The sequence below is a fragment of the Merops nubicus genome, unplaced genomic scaffold (genome assembly GCF_000691845.1).
Source record: "Merops nubicus isolate BGI_N331 unplaced genomic scaffold, ASM69184v1 scaffold33863, whole genome shotgun sequence".
NCBI classification, from domain to species: Eukaryota; Metazoa; Chordata; class Aves; order Coraciiformes; family Meropidae; genus Merops; species Merops nubicus.
Genome location: NW_008597538.1, coordinates 2,543 through 21,354, shown reverse-complemented (window position 1 = coordinate 21,354; position 18,812 = coordinate 2,543). Strand labels below are relative to the sequence as shown.

General features: G+C 42.5%; 1 protein-coding gene across 1 annotated transcript in view; it reads right to left on the bottom strand.

Annotated features, from left to right (window-relative positions):
- Positions 1 to 17,734: 17,734 nt before the first annotated feature.
- The window catches only part of PTTG1 (pituitary tumor-transforming 1), a 3,000-nt gene continuing 1,922 nt past the window's right edge, over positions 17,735 to 18,812 (bottom strand). Inside the window, exons 4-5 of the mRNA XM_008936747.1 lie at positions 18,193 to 18,342; positions 17,735 to 17,814 (exon numbers count right to left, since the gene is read on the bottom strand). Coding sequence (XP_008934995.1) covers positions 17,735 to 17,814; positions 18,193 to 18,342 — 230 coding nt within the window. The remainder of the gene's footprint in view (positions 17,815 to 18,192; positions 18,343 to 18,812) is intronic.

The following is an 18,812-nucleotide window of genomic DNA, read 5'->3' as shown; positions in this document are numbered from 1 at the left end:
TCCTGCTTTCCTGCATTTCTTGAACTTTCCCACAGAGGAAGTGTCCCCAGGTCCCCCAGCTGGGCTGGCTGCTCGCCCTGGCCCATCTGCTCCAGCTCAGCCTGGGGCAGGCAGCTTCCCTTGCTCCCCACTGTAACTCAGATCTGTGCCCTGACTCACAGCTCTGCAGGAGCTGCCTGGTGTGCTGGGCTTTGGGGAGCCTGCCTTGTCCCCTCTCAGGGTTACACCACGACAAAAACATTCAAGCCCTTTTTACACTGACCAGGTCTTCCTCCACCACCAACCGACAGCAGAGCAGCCCTGCTCACAAACTAAAGATCAACAAGAAAGTCTTGACGCTGTTGCTTAGCTACAAGGCAAACACTGCCAATATCTTAACACACCTTAAATATTGTTAATCCCTTTCAGTAAAGCCAATATGCATGTTTACGGGCAGAGTGTTCACATGCGGAGAAGCTATTAATCTTTCCTTGCTCTGTGAAGATCATGTGCACCACTGAAAAACCCAAGACCACAGTTTCAGTGCAAGCTTAAAGAAAAAGCACACCCAAGCTTTGCTCTTCAGCTGAACTCTGCCAGTTTTGAACAGGTCACATCAGACATAGGTTCATTGGTGCTAATCACACCCTGCTCCAAGATTACATCCCAGATTCTCACCACATCAGTGAAGACCATCAGCTACGTCAGATGAGCTCTCCTGACAAGGTGACAAATGCATCAGGTCCATAATGCCTTCAGCCCAGCAACTACTCAGACACTTTCATTGTCCCCCCACCAAGAAGGATTAAAATAAAAGGAAAAAACCAGCCTGGAATGGTTAATTTGTATTTTAAAAAAGGGCATGTCTCGTGATGAACCGGTATTAGTCCCAGCACATACTCGGGGCTTGGCAGAAGCAAGTGCATTTCTTCCCTGTATGATTTCTGAAACTCCCAGTTATTTCCTGGATGCATTTTTAATTTCAAGCGGTAGTTATATTTCTGCAGCCAATGTCTATGTCACAAATAACAAACATTCAATTTCCTCTCTTGTAGAATTATTCCGCTCTGCTTATCTGGAGGTTCAATTCTGTTGTGTCTATTTTAATCACATTTTCCAACAACACAGTACTTGTGCAACAGACCATTTTCCTTCATGAAAGATAAAAATGATTGCATATTCCAATTCATTTTTTGACCTAAAACGTACTGATGTTTTTTGCATATTTTCAATAAAGAAGAAACACACGGCAAAATACATACCGGGAATAAATCACTAATAAAAGTATATATTTACACCTATATATATATTGCAGCTTGTTAAAACAGTACTGTGGAAAAGCATGTAATGAAAATTTTATTTCATATTTTAAAAAAGTTCTGGCCATCAGCAATAACAATAAGGACTTCTAATACTAAATGTTATTTTTAGTAATTCCTATAGCATATATTTACAGTATAGTTACAATATAGTCTAATTTCATTTATACTCACAGTAAACCATAATAGGTCACAGCCCTGGAGACAATTTCAACAAGCTTTTGGTATTGAAAAATACAAGCATTTATAGGCTCCATAATTTTTTTTAAAGTATATTCTCAGATGACAGGATGACACAAAGTGTAGTGGAATGTAAACAGTCTAAACCACATATTTTGCACATTGCTACAACTCCAGTAACTGCTGTATTAACAGTGCCCAGATGTTGTAAGAAGCGGGAGGAAAGCCAGTTTTCACTGTGCTAATAGGGTTAATGAGAACTGAGAAGTTAAAAGCCCTTGCACCTCTGTGAAACTCCAGCTCTTTTCTTCATAAGTTCAGCACTAAATTTTTACTCTAAACAAACAAGGTTTCGTACCAGCTGAGTAATAATGAGGATGAAGGAAAAGGCCTACCTTTTTGATTATGGAGCTGTCTCCAAACGCAACAGCCCTTCCTCCCTTAGTCAGGATACCTGCTCCCCGTACCCCTGGCAGATGCTGGAGGTGACACACGTGCCACCTCCCAGCCCGTGAAGGCAGGCAGAGTGGTGAGATCAACACTCCACCTGCACTAATTCCTGATAAATGGGGTGGAACGGAGAGCGCAAAATGACGGGTCAATCCATATGCTTCAGATGCGATCTAAACATCCAAAAATATAGGAACAGTGGAAAAAAGTAAACGGTAGAGAGTAGATGGCCACTTCTTGTTCCTTTCTAGTTTCCACGTTTTTAACAACTCAGAAGAACTGACAATGTTTTAGCTGCTGAAAGTACACAAATATTTACCGTATTTGTCACTGCGTAACTGCTATACTATATATTACCAACCCAAGCCGGGTTCTGTATAAACAATAAAAAACCAAACAGGCAAACATCCACCACCTTATTGTAACTCTCCCATTATTTAAAAAAGAAATGTGACAATTTCCCAGCAAGGAGTTTATTTAGAAAAGCGCATTGTAATAAATAACTGCAATGTCAGTAATCCATTAGAAGCCAGAGATTTTTTTTTTCTTCAAACGGGTTCAATATATAAATACTTGAAATACAAAAGATTACTGTATTTTACATTTTATATTGTAACTATACTGTAGTTATTGAAAATAAAGTAGTCTGTGAATAACAAACTTTTAATATTTAATCGGTTTCAATATTGACTCACTGAAAGAAGCCAGTGTAATGTTAGAATAATGAAACAGCTCAAGTGCTGTGGAAACTGGCCACAGGTAATTCAAAGATATATGACAATTAATAAAATAGCCTGAGAGCAATTAATTGTGACCTGGTTAAGGCATCCTAACCCCTGCAAGCTATTTCAATAGCATTATTTAACCCATGGGCTGTGGACCACCGCTGTCAGACAGCAGGAGCTGGTCCATGGACAGTCTCATTTAGAAGATGAGAAAATGCACATCTACCTAATGCTGTTGGCAGCCATGCAGGAGCACAGGCAGGCAGGGTCCGGAGCCAGTTCCTGGATGCTGCCAGGGACTGCCTGCAGGTGCAGACGCTCATTCTTGGGCATGCAAAGTAGTCCAAGATTTTAGTTTCAAAGGGGTTCCATTGGAAAAGGCTGAGAAACGCTGACACAGCCAGCCTGCAGGAACTGCCTTCCTCTGGGATACACTCACCTCCTCTTCAGCATTTTAAATCTTGTTCTGCTTGAGCTCACCAGATTGGATTTTAAAGAAAATAATTTTAGGTGCTGTTTAGATTCCATATAATCACATCTAGAACGTTAAGTATGTTGACCACAACTAATGACAGCAGTGAAAAGTAAAGGCATTCTTTGGTGCATGCACAGACTTTTAACGTGAGAGCAACAGAGCTGCCAGTTTTGACTTGGATATCCAGCCACCACTGAAGGATTAAAGGCAGCTTTGAAGCCATTTTTTCAGGCTTCTCCTTAATGAATGCCCCTAAGAAGGGCACAGGTAGTCGTTGGTGTATTTGAAACCTCTGCTCCGCAAAAGGGTCCCCATTGCAACCTCAGGCCTTTGTCCCGCCCAGGCTGATCCTCAAACTCCTGCTCCCCCTGGAAGCTCTGGGCCCTATTTATCCAGCAACAAAACTGCAAAGCACCTGCAAAGCCTTATTCCTGAAGCAAATTGAGATGGAGTAGGGATACTTGAAAAGCTGCAGAAGAGAGAGTAGCTGAAGCTTTGGCTCATGAAATTAAGGAATTGGTTCAAAAATTATAAACAAAATCTATTTCAATAATGAAAACTTTCTTTTTTAATTAGGGGAAAAAATATATATATAGTGTCTTTAGTTTGAACAATAAAAAGACATAAAAGTATACAACTTTATCATCAAAATAATTTGCATTTTCATTACTATTTCCCATTGAAAATAAAATCTCAACATTATCCCAGATGACTGTAAAATATAGCTGGTCCAAATAATGGTCAGCACCAAAGCTATGGCAATTAGCAATTTTTTCATCCACTAGCCAAAACAGAAGAAAAATAAGGCAAAATAAAAAAGGCATTTGGCTGAACTTTGAATGATTTTTAAACTAAATTATTTTCTGAAGACAAAACATATTCATTTACATACCTTACAACATATTTTTTTGGCCTAAACCAAAAGCCTTTGAGGGTTTTTTGCTATTATTATTGTTACATGGGAGCCATTAAGACAATGAAAACAGTATTTTTAAAGAAAAAAAATAAGGTTTCATTCTGAAAATGTTAAAATATTTTTACTTTCTGATTATTTACCCAATACTATTTGCTACACTCAGTTGAGCTTTGAAAATTATTTTAGTTTATTCAAAACTGCATTTTTCAGCAAGCAAACTATTCAGAAAAATAAAAAGGTAGCTACCTGTCTCTAATCCAACTAATAGATGGAGGGATGGGAGCTGCCTTATCCTGCAGACTCCAGAAACCCATCTCTGCACCCTTTCCAACCCAATGAGGAATTTGTTGAAAATTCCACCACAGAAACCCTGGCATTTCCTCCATCCCTCTCTTCTATACTGTAAAACAAACTTTTGGATGCCTAGATAAGTTCAGAACACATAGAGGGAAAATAAATAAATAAATGAATCAAACAAAAAAATCTTAGTAAAGGTTGTGAAAGAAAATCAGGTATAGCCTGTAAACCCTCAGCTGTAACAAAACATTGTACATCAAATCAGTGGCATTTGATGGCGAGACATTAAAAAATACATACATCAATTAACTCACATCCTCTCCCTGTTTAAATAGCCTTTGGTTAAGTGGGTTAAGATACAGAATTAAAAGAAAAATACTAATATACATAAATCATAATGTAAGGAAAATATTAATGCATATAAGGATACCACCAGCCCTTGTTTCTGGATTGCCACTGGATTCAGAATAAAGTCGTAACAGTGCTGGAAGGATAATAGAAAAAAATCCCTGTCTGGTGAAGAGAAGCATTAGAAAATGTGCAGATTCCCTGACACAACAGTGTTTAAAAGTCATTCTGAGTTTCTTGTTGCTTTAGCATAAATACAACTGAAAATGACTTAAAACACTTGATCTTGATTCTGCTGCTGTTTACAAAACTTAAATCCATTGAAGCTGGCAGAATTATTCTGGTTTAAAGCTGGAGGAGCTGAGGAAGAATTTGGCATTTTGATTCAATCTTTACTGTGCAATTTACCTTTCCTGTACACAAAAAGTACTGGCTCTCAGGCAGAAGATAAGCACGTAATAAATCAGCTTACATTTCTTTCAGCTCTTACTCACAGTGGAATCCCAAAAATTCATTTTATTTTATCTTTTTCCCACTCTTCAGCTTTTTCTCTTTCATTTTCCTTCCTCCTCTTCAATCACCACAGGTTTGCATTTCTCCTTTCCTATTTACATCACTCCGCTTTGTTCTCTACAATGGAAGGACAGGCAGAAAGAAAGGCGAACAGACAGCAGGGAGAGAGCCAGAGCCAGTCCAAGATAACCACCTCGGACACCCACATTCTGGAGGGTCTGCTTCTCTCTCAAAAGCATTTTAACTTTATAAAGGGAAGGGAATCAAAACTCATTTGCATACGAGTTCATTCCATCTATTCAGCTCACATGTTTATAGCTCTGGAAAGTCCCTTTCTGATTCCCTGGTTGATAAAGAGCCAGGAAGGTAACACAACAGCAGGGAGAGGTGCGAACTGGTTTGCTGACCTTGCAAGCAGGGCGTAAATGAAGAGCTCCATTTGCCTTGCTCGGAGGACCCAACTGGGAGATCTGGGTGCTTTTTATCCTTTAGATTTCAAGGCTCAGACCACGCATGTAGAGCTGAGGACTGAAGGCAGAGAAACCCCCACTCCTGCACAGGAGGAAGCTCTGGTCAGGCGCTCAATACTTCAGCTTCCTGTCTGTACACTCCGTGGTCTAATCTGGGGAAATCCTGAAAACATTATCAGATGCCTGATAAGCTCTTTAGCTTTCAAGTACATAGTGATTCAGTTTCGATCAAAACCTCATTTGAATACAGTTTTAAAATCTAAATAAAAAGTGAGACCCTAATGCAGAAGAGATTAAAGTTGTAGTCTAACATCACTGGTATCCAAAGTAACGCGGCTGACGTTTGAAACAGGCATAAACAAGTCTGCTTGTCCACACCTGCATCGAGATGCTCAGTGTGTGCAATTCAAGCTTACCAAAAATGAGTGGATTTATGTCTGGTTAACTACATGCCTTTATTTATCCACAACCCAATAATGCAGCAGAAGCAGCAGCACGGATTGTGTACTCCATCCCAACACTGTTCACCATTGACTTGAGGGAGGTTATTTCTGAGAAAGAGGGATGGATCGAAACTGGTGCCCACTCATCCCACAGGTTTCTCCAGCAAAGCTGGCAAGTGTGACAATCCTTGCTTTGTTCAGTGTAGACACTTGTTTACCAGGAATTAGACAAATATTTCCAAACCCATTTCACAGCCGCTCGTCACAGACTAACAGCAGGCTCTACTCTTTCATCTGTGGATTTAGCCCTGGAAGAGTAAATCTCTACCACCACAGTCTGAGCCCCCAGCATTTTCCAGTTCAGATGGATACTGAATCAGGATTCAGCCACAGGAAATCACTCCATTGGCCTCCTTCATTTCAGTCAGGCCAGGGAGTTTTTCTAGGACACATTCCATTAGGTTCTCCTTCACACACAACTTCTTGGAGAAACTCTGTCTGCGAGTCTGGAAGTAACTAGGAACATTTTCCCAGGCATTGGAGGTCTGCAGGCAGTCAGATTTTTCACTCCTAGACCATAAAATATATCAGATGCTTTTCATGAGAGCTCTGAGGTTTTCTGCTGCACTCACACTAAAGGTCACCACAAAAACAAGCTCATGTATGGACCAGCTACTTTGGAGAAGAGGAGAATGGGGAAGATACTTACTGTTAATAACCACATTCCTCTGAGTCAGTACAAAGGCTCAGGTTGTTCATACTCAAGGCAAAAGTCTGTACTGTCTTCTGTTTCATGTTATCATTTTCAGATCTCCAACTAGACTAATACACAAGATAAACTTCACACAAGCAGAGGTTTCAGACACAAAACCACTCATCATTTTAACACTCGTATTAAAATGGAAACAAGTCATTAACACTAGGAGGCATATCCGTTGGCACTGTGTCCAGATCCAAAGAGGAAATAATCCCAAAGTTTCAAAAGCCTCTTGAAATGGGATTTTTCTTCTCAGCAGCATGAGAGACCTGTGGGCTTATAAAATGCCATGTTTGAGCTCTCAGATGCCGTCTTGCATCAAGTTTGGGCATGGAGAAGCAAAGGCCCTAGTAGGACTTATATCAATAAGGCTGCTGAAATTAATTTGCGCAAGGCATTGCTCAGAAAGAGAGGACCAGTCGTATTTCAGGCTGGGATTCAGCTCTGTTTTGCAGTGCTCACTGGTACAACTTTAAATGCATCCTCACTCTAGCCCCAGGTTTAAAAACCTCTTTGTAAAAGACAGTGAACTAAATTAATCTGTTCCCTGCTGACCCATACATCCTTGCTGGTCCTTTAAGCAGAGATCATTCAAGTTTCCTGGGTCCCAAAAGGTAGGTTTCATTATGTGCATGTGTCACAGTCGGATAACCTAAAGCAGAAAGCAGCTAAACAGAAGCCAAGTCCTACAGTGAGAGAATCACATACCTCAATCCTCAGCACATCTGCCAAGCAAAAGCAGAAATGTGACCAGTAGAGCCTAAAAGTTTACGCAGGCCTTTGGAAAGGAAAGATGAAAAGACAGGTTCTTCACTTTGCTTTGTGAAACAAAAGCAAAGACTAAAGGGGAGATGGGGGGAGAAAGCTTGTACACAGTGACTGGTAAGGGAAGAAACAGAAAATATACTGTGCACTGCTCTTGTCAGCTGACATCAGTCAGGATGGTTATTATCAGCTTAGCATCTCATCTGGAAAGTTTTGACTAACTGAATTTGGTTTTTTTGACAGGAAGTCTAGCTCTTACCCCAATTCAATGGCTGGAATTTCTTGAAGCACTGTGATGTTAGGGCAAAGTAACACTACAGCCCCGAGGGCAGCATTACGAGAAACACAATATGTGGTCACGCAGTGCTTTCTAAAAGCATTCAGTCACAGCCCGGGGGCCAGTATCACCACCAAGCAGCTCCAGCTTCTTCTCTGCTTTAGTTATTGCTCTTCACTGCATTCTGTACAAATATACAGGTCTGGCTTCCTTCTTTCACTAGGGCAGAAGGTCCTCCTCAGAGGGAGGATCTCTCCTGAGCTAGCTAAAGTCTTTACAACAGTATAAAACATTCAGGCCTCAGAGATAAATCAACTCCTGTACATAAAATATCTTTCACAAAAATATAGCCTTCAGGAAGCACAGTAGACGTACATTCACTTTTTGCATGGTTTCATAAATCTTCCATCCTGGCTTATAGCATTTCTTTGTGACAGGTAGTGAGATAACACCAGGGGTTACAAATTCCAAGAGGAGCTGGAGCTTCGTCCCATTGAAAACTATGGCAAAATCCACATTACTTTTGAAGAAACTGGAATTTCTCCCTCGATACTGTTAAAAGCCAGCTTTCACTTGGTCTCTCTTGAGATGAGTTCTGTGGGTCTTCTATGATACAGAAACTTATACAAAAATATATATTATTCTTTACTTTTGTGCATCTAGCTGTTAGGTTTCTTTAAGCTGAATCGACTTGCAAATTTTCTGAGTCTCCTACTGACTTCTGACAATGTTTTAATATCCAGCACAACTGATTCAAACAAGATCAGGCTGACAGATAAACCTAGGAAATACTTTATAAATCACGCACCTTTCATAGACTACTTTGCACGTTTACAAAGGCTACGATCATATCACAATCCATGTAGGATTTGATTAGCCAATTCTTATTTTGCACTGTGATATGCATCCAAATTAGGACAGAGAGCTCCCACCTCTCATGCAAGCAGTGAAAAGTGATGTCAGCCGTGGCTGGGTAGAAGAGTAGAGAGGGGATGGTAGAAACAGCCCTTGTGCATACTCCTTATGACCTGTGCAGCCCCCAGAAACCACAGGGCTCTGCTCGTGGACAAAGCTCACAAAAGAGGGAAGAACATGCCAAGACATGAGAGCTGCAGCTACCCTCCATGACATGTTCTAAACTGGGAAGCACTCCCAGTAGGAAATGCCTGCAGCAATCCATACTGAGGCATTAGCCTTCCCCCCAGAGCCTGTGTACGTGAGTGCAAGTACATGCTCATATTTCTTACCCTAAAGGAAGAATTTTGCTTCATAGTTGCACAGAGGGTTTGGCTGTTACCAGAAGAGCCCACCAGCCCTGCAGCTTTGCTCAGGGTCCCTCGCAACAGCCAGATCATCTGTCCCAGTGTCTTAAAACCCTGCCAGAGTTACTCTACTCAGGTTTATCATTCTCTGAATTATTTTGCTGTGACTGGCTTTAACATCCACGAAAGCAAGACTGTGAAACCTGGCACAACAGGATCAGACCCCACACAAATTACAGTGCGCCCACAGATCTGCTCCCACAGCTCAGCCCTGGCCTGCGGCACCCCTGCTGCCTCACTCCTACCTGTCAGAAACCCTGGGCTTGTATGCACCCTGCACGCGTGACCAAATGGCTCACCTCTAGGATGAATGGAGCATATCAACAAGTAAAATAAATCTACTGCTGTCCTATCAGCCAGCTTGAGCAGAAAGAAATGATGCAAAGTAGTACCAGGCAGCACAGTACAATTTCTGTAACAAGCTTCATAGATGGCTTCACAAGAGGCTTTGCAGTCAAAAGCTAAAGAAAACAGGAAGGTTTCAAATGAGTTACAAAAGCAGGAAATGAGTCAGCCCTGAGCAGGAGGGACAGCAAGCAGCAGCCCCTGCTGCTCCAGACACCCCGCCACAGGACACAGACCCAGACGTCCAGAACCAGAGTGAAGCTGAGAGCAGAGAGTGCCAGCAGGGCAGGAACAGAGAGGAAAAGGGACCCTCCTTCACCAACCGCAGCCCAAAGGAGGGAAGATTTTCTCCATGCAGAGGACTGTCTTCTAACCAGTTTTCCTTCTCCTGGTAGAAGCAGCCTGACCACCAAGCCACCAGATCATCCCCTGGCTGTCCAGGCACACCAAAGCCTCCTGTGCACTTCTGCTCACAAGGAGCTGCTAAGGAGAGTCTTCCAGCATAACTCAGCTGCGAACAGGATTTCAAGCCCCCTCAAGCATCTTGAAACCTGAACACTGGCCTCTCATGTGCCCAGACAAGTACTGTGCTATTTGGAATAGAAACACCACACCAACTCCTCCTCCTCAACTGCCATCCTACTCTGCCTGTCTCCCACCTGAGAAGAAATCTCGCTGTCACATCAGCCTCCACAGAACAAGTAGGACAAGGAGCATCCTAGTGGGGCTTAGGCATAAACGAGGCTCTAGCTGCTTGCCTAAAAACACATACTTAGCAGAGAAGTCATCTGGAGTAAACCAAAGAGCCATAAGCCATCAATGCTGCTGCAGCTCAGCAGCATTAGGGCAGGAGCTCTGTGGAGCTGCATTTTGGGGACAGGTACAGAAGAAGCCCAAATCCTTTTGTAGGTGTACCTCCAGGCACACAAATGACATCTAAACATAGAACCTGGGTTCTGAAGTCACACCAACAGCTTTGAAAATGATACTCTGGGTATTTGACAGTACTGCCTGTCACATACTTGCATTCCCAGTTGCGGCACCAGGAAATACTGCTCAGCTGCTAAGCCTGGACAGACAGGTGAGCACTGAGCCTCCAGACTGGTAACAAATTCCTACCAGCTTCTGCAGGCCCTGTATAGGGCAAAACAGTTAAAGAATCAGCTGCTGCACAGGTAGTGCATCAGGTTCCTAATATGCTGGCCTCTGTTTCAAACATACTGTTGAAGTTATTAGGAGGACAAATAATTTTTTGCTTTCTGTATTACCAAGGAAAACAGAATTCCAACAGGGAAAAATAAAAGATAAATCTAGAAGACAGAGAGAACTGGCTGAGTTCCAGCACTAGTCCCTTATCTATCTGTTTCTTCTGAGAACAATCTTCTATAAAGCATCAAACCATTGTAGCAGAAGACTTAAGAGGCAGAGTATATTCACATACACCAGGCTGGGGAACAAGAACACAACTGGAGTAGAATATAAGCTTCCTCAAGGCAATTAAATTTCAATGCAAAGCATTTCAAGATCCTTCTGAGTTTCAAAAGAAACTCAGAGTAAGGCATGGGAAGATAGGCACATAAGAACAAAACACTTCAGAGAAAGCTTTACTAACAGTGAAAGAAGTTGTTGAGAACTTCTTATCTGAAAAAAAAAAAAAAGACTGCAGCAACACTGGGTAGAAGGTAACAAGCAAAATCCAGCACCTAGTTGCAACTCGCATGTTTTGAACAACTTCCAGTAGAATAATTATTGTTAGAAAAGTACTGTGCTGTTGGAATCAATTTCCGCCCGGAATGTTTTCATTTTGATTTTGACTTTTTTCTCTCAATGTGCTTTGGTAGGCCAGCACGATTCTGGAACCAGGGGACATTGCATTTACAAAGTGAAGTTTTATTCCTAAGTTTTACAGAGTAAGATTTTATAAGTCAGCTTTGGAATTAGAAATCAGAGTTTCATAAGAATAGGACACTTTAACTGATGATGTAAAATACCTAAAAAGAATTTATAAGCTCTTTCACAAAATCCAGGAGATGAAACATAATAGGTTCTATTCCAAGCACAGGATCATGCAGCTGCTAAAAACAGCTCTCAAGAGTTGTGTATTTTTTATGAGAGAAAGTGATGGGCAAGGCCTAGGCAATACCTAAACAGCCTTAGGAAGAAAAACACATGGATGAAGCTTTCAGCTGAAAAGATGTTCAGAGCAAAGAAACTGTAACTCCCTGTTTGCTGCTGGATATGTTTTAGATGAACAGAAGTTGGTATATTCCCTGAAAATAAACAGAATGCATCAGAGAAAATCACAACTTATTTCTCCTGCTTGGAATCACCACAAGCAGTGGGTACAGAGAACCTCCATCCTGGCAAATAAGACTTTTTAAAGGAATTTGCTGCTATGCTGAATGAAATACAAAACACCTGAAATAATAGATTCTGGCAGCACTTTGTATTGATTAAAGAACAAGATGATAGGTTAGCTGAACATGATGTTAGTTTGTTGAATCCTGAAGCTGGAACAGTCTTGCTCAGCTGGCTTACAGGAAACTGAAGCCAAACAACCACTGATCCAAGCTTGCTTTTGTTGTTTGGTTTGGGGTTTTATCTTATTCCAAAATCAAGTCATAGACACTTTGCAAAACCTTCAGACCCCAGTGGGGACCTGTTCACGTGGACTTCTCGTACCTGCCCAAGCTGCTTCTGGAGGAAGGCTGGCCCATTATTCACCCCACAGGCTGGAGAACTGCTGTTGCTCTGCAGAGCAGTACGAGCCTGCAGGGACCTGTGGTTGGGATTTCCCTGAAACAGTCCCAGGGACATCCCTCGCTGCAGGGACAGGCATACGTTGGGTTTGTGTCTCTGTGGATAGCTGGGAGTTTACCAGAGAAAGAAGAACAGGATGATTTGCACTTCATATCCTTGGGGACTCTGCTGGCACAGCTCCTGAGGTGCGTGCTCACACTGCAGCCGGAAAAAAAAACACTGTGGGGAATGGGAATGCTTCCAGGGATTTTTGCTTAAACTCACTAATATCCAGTATCTGGGCAGCAGCATCTTGCTTGGATGTCAGAAGAAATCTGGCCCTTGCACAGCTTCTCTCAGTGCTGCTCCCTACACTGTAGCTGCATCCCGCATCCCGGCTGCCGTTCAGCGCCCCAGGCAGCCCCGCAAGGAGAGGAGCTCACGGCACACGCCTGTCGGGCCCGATCCGCGCTTTCGGGCATCGGGGCTCCCTCTGGTGGCTCAGCGGGCCAGAAAGGGCCGGCTGACAGGAAAACTGGCGACCAGAAGCCTCATCCTCGTCTCTTCACAGCACCTACACTGAAGCCCCTCAGATGCCATTCCCGAGGTCTCTGCATTCTTCCACATCCACCCTCTGCATGACCATCCACGGTGATAACTCGCTCTCTTGACCAGTAAAGCTTGTTGTCCTCAAGTAACCTAAATCGTGTCATCAGCCCTTTGTCCTCATCCTTCAAAGCTCCCACCTTGACTTTTTCATTTTCACTCAGGGTCTGGCTCTGCCATCCTCTGGTGACTTGTTTGAATAGCAGTGTGGCAAGTTCAGCATCTCCCCCGGCAGCAGATGCCCTCTCTGCCTTGGGACTCCTGTGTCGATGCATGTATTGTTGGCATTATAGTAATTATAAACAATTAACTTTGCAATAACTACATACAACCATGTCCATGTTTAAATTCACATTACCTTCTACGTCCGTGGATGAAGGCTGGATTTACACAGCACTGAGTTCACAACCACCCTGCAATAAGAAGGGTCTTTGCTTTCCCCACAGGCAGCAGCCTGGAAGGAAGGATCTTTCCTCCAGAAAGGTAGCCTTGTCCTTCATGCCACCACAGCAAAGGGCTGCCCATCCCAGAAGGACGAGGTCTTTTTCTCCTGCTAGCATCAGGAGCTCCCACCTCATTGATGTGGTGAGGAGAGTCCAGTACTCCGAGTCCCACCTCCCCAGTTCAACCACTTCCAGGTATGGTGAGGGGCTGCCAGTGTCAGCCCTGGCACAACTCTTTGCTGTTAGTGTGGCGACATCCAGTTCTGCCTTCACGGCAGAGAGTTCACCCCATGGGCTTTCTCACCACACGTGCAGTATTAAATTGAGGATTTTAACTAGTTTTCAATCCACAGCAGGCAACAGGGGAAAAAAAGCACCAGAAAAATGGCAGGTCCCACCAGTACTGCTTAGACTCACTCTGCAGAGACTTTGTGCAGCAGTTTGTTTTTTGAAACATGCCATTACTTTGTGAAGGAAAGGCCAGGACTAAGGGTAGGATCCCCAAAGCAGTACTTAAGCCTGATTCAGGAGAACGCAAAATCCCACACAAGTGCAACACATCCCACAGGTACCAACAACACTGAGGCTGCAGTCCAAGAAGAAACACCTTGGAAGAAGCATCCCCCAGCTCCACACACCATCAGGAAGCCTCAGCCAGGAGCTGCCCAGCCCACAGTCTCTCCCAGTGCTGGCAGTGCTCTCCTCCAACACTCACAGAGGGGAAAAAAAGACCAGACAGAAGCAGGCTCTGCAGCGAGGGAGAGGACAATGGTGTGAGGACAATGGCATGCAAGCCCATGAGGTCTAGTCAGGCAAAAGGGAGCTTAGATGTGGCCGCATAAGCCGCAGTTATCCTCTCCTGACTGCAGCAACTTTGAAATGCCTGTTTTTATTCAGTGCTCTCTGCAGATTCTGCTCTTGGAAATTGACTGAACTAGGAAAGATTAAGATGTGGTCTCTAGGAAACACTGGAGCAGCTCCCCACAGGGTTGTTGAGCACCCCAGTGAAGGCAGGGCTCAGCCAAGGCTGCAGTGCTGTGAAAGGCTGGGTTTACAGCACACAGCTTAAGGTAGCAGTTATCTTGCGCTTTGCAAAGTTATATGCACAAAGCACATGCCTGCCCTCAGATCCCAACCAGTTACTAAATATATGTTGTGCCTATAAACCATATATAAACCTCATTATAGAGATGTTGATCTGATTGGTGCCTGTGTCTCCTGGAGTGCAGCAAGCACCACTTCAGGGCTAGAGGGACATTATTGTATTTCTCTACAGGACTTTGATAACACTAATAAAACTACAGTGAATCCAAAAGTTAAATGATTCATGGCTTTGCTAACCCTAGAGAGACCAATTGCCTCCAGGCTTCTAATTGCTGTTCTTTTTAAACAACAAAAGACAAAAATGCCCTTGGCTGATATGCTATTCCCTGTAGTCACAGGATAAAGGCACGCCAAATTCCTTCGTGCTGACTCTGATCCTCCATTTCACATTAATGAAGCAAAGAAACCCATTACAGCTGCTTGCACTGTGCCTGGTGCACCAAAGGCAAACACCATCACACCACAGCTGCCAGGCTGCAGGAGTGAGAAGCTGTAATACATGCTGTTACCATGGTGCCACCCGCTGCCAGAGCATTACAAATAGTATGAGTAATCTGATGTGCACTGAAGTAATTTTACTCAGCCTGCTAAGAGATTATTTTTATATGAATCTCCAAGTACTCCTTACAGAAATTCAGGTAAGGGTTTTAAGTGATTCTCACAGCCAGAAGGCTGTCAAATAAGATGCTTTACCGAATGATAACCAAATAAAAAGCTATCTCCTCTGTGTACTTGGTTACAATCCAGATTTCCCAATCATGCTACACAGTCACACTTGCCCACTAAGGCTCATTCAAACTGAAAACAAGATGCCAGCCAAGCATTTGTTTTCATCAGAGCCATGCATTTAAAATCCCAAATACCTCAGATCTTTGCAGGAAGCATAAACTGATCGAGCAAGTAAAGCAAAACATTAGAAGCATTTTTAAACAGGACTTGTGCTGTGCTCAGACACCATTTTGCATCTATTGCTGACAATACCCCAACAGAAAATAGGACTCTGAGTATAAAAAGCAGCGTGTGTTATATCAACATTAAAACAGTTAAGAAAGGTGATTTTGCAGTCACCATAGAAGTCAGTGTTAACACCTCACTGAAAGGACATGAAGTAGTACAAAATTCCCAGCAGCCAGGCTCCCTGCATCTCAGAAAGCCAGCACTTGACAGGCTGGCAGGGGCTAGTTTTGCTGCCCTAAGGCTAAGAGAGTTTACATCCTTTAAGTAGGAGACTATGCTTTTGTGACTGTGATCTCCTCGAGCCACTGCAGGTAGGAAGCTCACGCCACAGATTGAGTCTCTTCACAGCTTTGTCCACATGCGTGTCACAGGAACCTGCATTTCCCTTTAAGCCCAGCTGCCCAAGTTGCAAAGTACATGAAATGGGAAAAATAAAAGCCAGCTGAAACAACTGTATCTTTCTGACAAATGTTTACAAAATAAAGCTTTGTAAAAGCAAAACCTTGGACCTGCATTAACAAGAAACTCCAATGAGAACAAAAAAGCCCCAGGGAAAGTAGACTACTGCAGGAAACAAATATTTCCAGTCACCTAAAATTTGGTGCAGGGAATTAACACAAAATTGAAGTTAACTTCATCATTCTTCTGCTACAGAGACCTTCTTAACTCCGGGTTTTGTCGTGAATGTATTATGTGCTCGATCACAGCAAATATTTTAAATAATTATTTTTACTATGATGAACTTCCATAATACAAAGCACTGACTAGCGTCCCTCCCCAGAAAAGATGTCTGTTTGTACATAGTTACAGTCTACATTTATGTTGATTTAGCATCATATCCTTATGGTAACTCATACCACACTATCTGCTGTTTTGCATTACAATGACTATTTTTACCTGTGTGGCTGCATAACAAGCAGCCATGTGATGGCACTGTGTAACCAGTTTCAGTGCCTTAGTTACAAGCATTTTTCTGTAAAATGAGACTTGGATTCTTTTCTCCCAGCTTGTCTGAACTGGCAAAGACAAAGTCAAAGGAAGATGCATTTAATCATTTTTATAGTTACTATGACTTAATTCCTGTAGCTGGTAGACTATACCCATCAAAATTTGATCTCAGCTTAGACAGCAAAGTTACTTCAGAATAAAAAAAAAATATTAAAATGCAATTAAGAATCAGCCAAAACATGAAATCTCTGTATAGAATTTCCTAAACTGGATGGTTTTTTGCATGGTTGGTTTGCTATTCCTCTGAATTCTTTGAAATTTCACGTGCGAAACAAGAGACAAAGACCAGCTGTTGTATAATTCATTACAAATTTCACACTTAGGCCAATTCCCTGATAGGTTTGAGGAAGAAACACAATGAATGTCTGTTTTCACTTCACCAGATGTCTGATAACTCAGAAGCAGCAACAACAAATTCTCATCATAATAGACTGAAGGTCAAAATCTGCAACAGTACAATTCCCAGAAGGCCTTGTCTACCTCCTGATAAGTAAAGAGCATCAAGGAAGCAAAGCACATCTCAAGGAAACATCCAAAACTAGAAAACTGTGAAAATAGGTATTCTCTACTCTGCCCTCATCCTTTTAAAGGCTAAAAGGAGTCTTCATTGCTTATGTCATCACAGCAGGGCAAATGCATTCCCTGCAGCACCTGCCAGTCAGCCAGCACACTGGAGAACACAGGCTCCTTCACCACCCGCCTTTTTAGGTTTCCTAGAAACAGCAGGATGAAAGGAGTATGCTTACACATTCATCTCTCATCTTCAGACTCAGGCTGCAGCCATGGTGCAGCTCCAAGCAGCACAACTGTGGGATGCAGCACTAGCCCATACCAAGCTAACCCCACTTTCGTTTTTAGTTCATTTTGCAATCATTAAAGCCTATTTCTTGTTAGTTCAGACACTACGCTAAGTGTGAGCTGGCCACTGCTTGCAGCTACATAGTGCCACAGTGTACTAATGGCACAGGCAATGCCTCCTGTTCAGAGCTCAGGTGTGTCATGGAAGACCAGAAAGGCCTACCTCAGCAAGGTAGAAGTCTCAGCAAGGTACCTAGTCTAGTCATTAGGTATTAACTCCTGGATATGGTTCACAACAGTGTGTTATAGTCCTGCTTAGAAGCTTATCCAGACTCTGCTTTAGCTGCCTGTTGGAAAGCCTGCTTCTCAAAGCACTCTATTGCTACCTATACCTTGCATCTATCAAAAAGGGACACATCCAGTATTACACAGGTTAAATTAACTTTTATTAAAACAGTTATATGAAATTTGAACTCAATAGAAGCTTCAGAATATGCACTAAAGGTCATAATTTGGAGGTGGCATGTCAATGATCTCATCCAGAGTAGCAAGAAAGTCAGACGTTGATTGCAGCAAGTCTGAAAGTAAGAAACAGAGGAAATCAGTTTCTCATGAAGCCCAGAATTTATGCTAACAAACTAGCTTCCAGTGGATTAGCATAAGCCTCTCAAATGACTAACAGAAATACTGTTTGATTGCATATGCCAATTCCACCTAACTGATCAGTTAGCAATGTACTGTGAGAGGTTGCTCAGCAACATCACTTTGAGACCACTGTCAGTACTAGTAGAATTGAGCAGTTAAATTCAGCTTGACTATACACCAAAAGCTCTTTGATACTACTGTGATGTTCTGGTAGTTAAGACAGCAGTGGTCACCACCACAGCAAACTGGCTTCCCTTCGAACCACCAATGAGCAGTGTGTGTACTGAAAATCATGCTATGTTTCCACTTACTAGACTCCCATGAAATATCTTTGATCTTCACAGGTGAAGGAACCATGTTCACACGTCTATCGTATGTCCTTTCAAATATCATTAGGGGAACACCACACAGGTTGATATTGCTTACTTTGTGCTCTTCAGGAAGATCAAAACTCTCAAAATCTGTTTGAGAAAGATACACTAATTTACTAACAGTGTACAGTAGCAGTAGCCTGGGAAGATGCAAATTCTCCTAGGTTAAATGAAGTATGAGCAGGTCTAAAACAGCACAACCCATATAACCCAATAGTTTCCTCTTATGGGGTATTTATTTGCAGTTAGACCTTAGCTGTCCATAAAATCCAATACACTAGCACTTATCAAAAGACTAGACTGCATAACAACTGCTAATGTAAAGCATGAGCTTAAGTAGTTTCTTTCCCATCACAACACTAAATTAAATTCATCAAGCTCAGCATGTATGTTCTACCAACACTGAAGCAGTCTTTGGTACAGTAGATTTTGCACACCCATGTTCAGGTGAACTGGATAGTTCAAGGACAAAGGAAACACTGAAGGACTGAGATATATATGCAATGGGGCATACTATTTTTTCAAAACTTTAAAAGCTTTATCTTCAACTATTATATCCT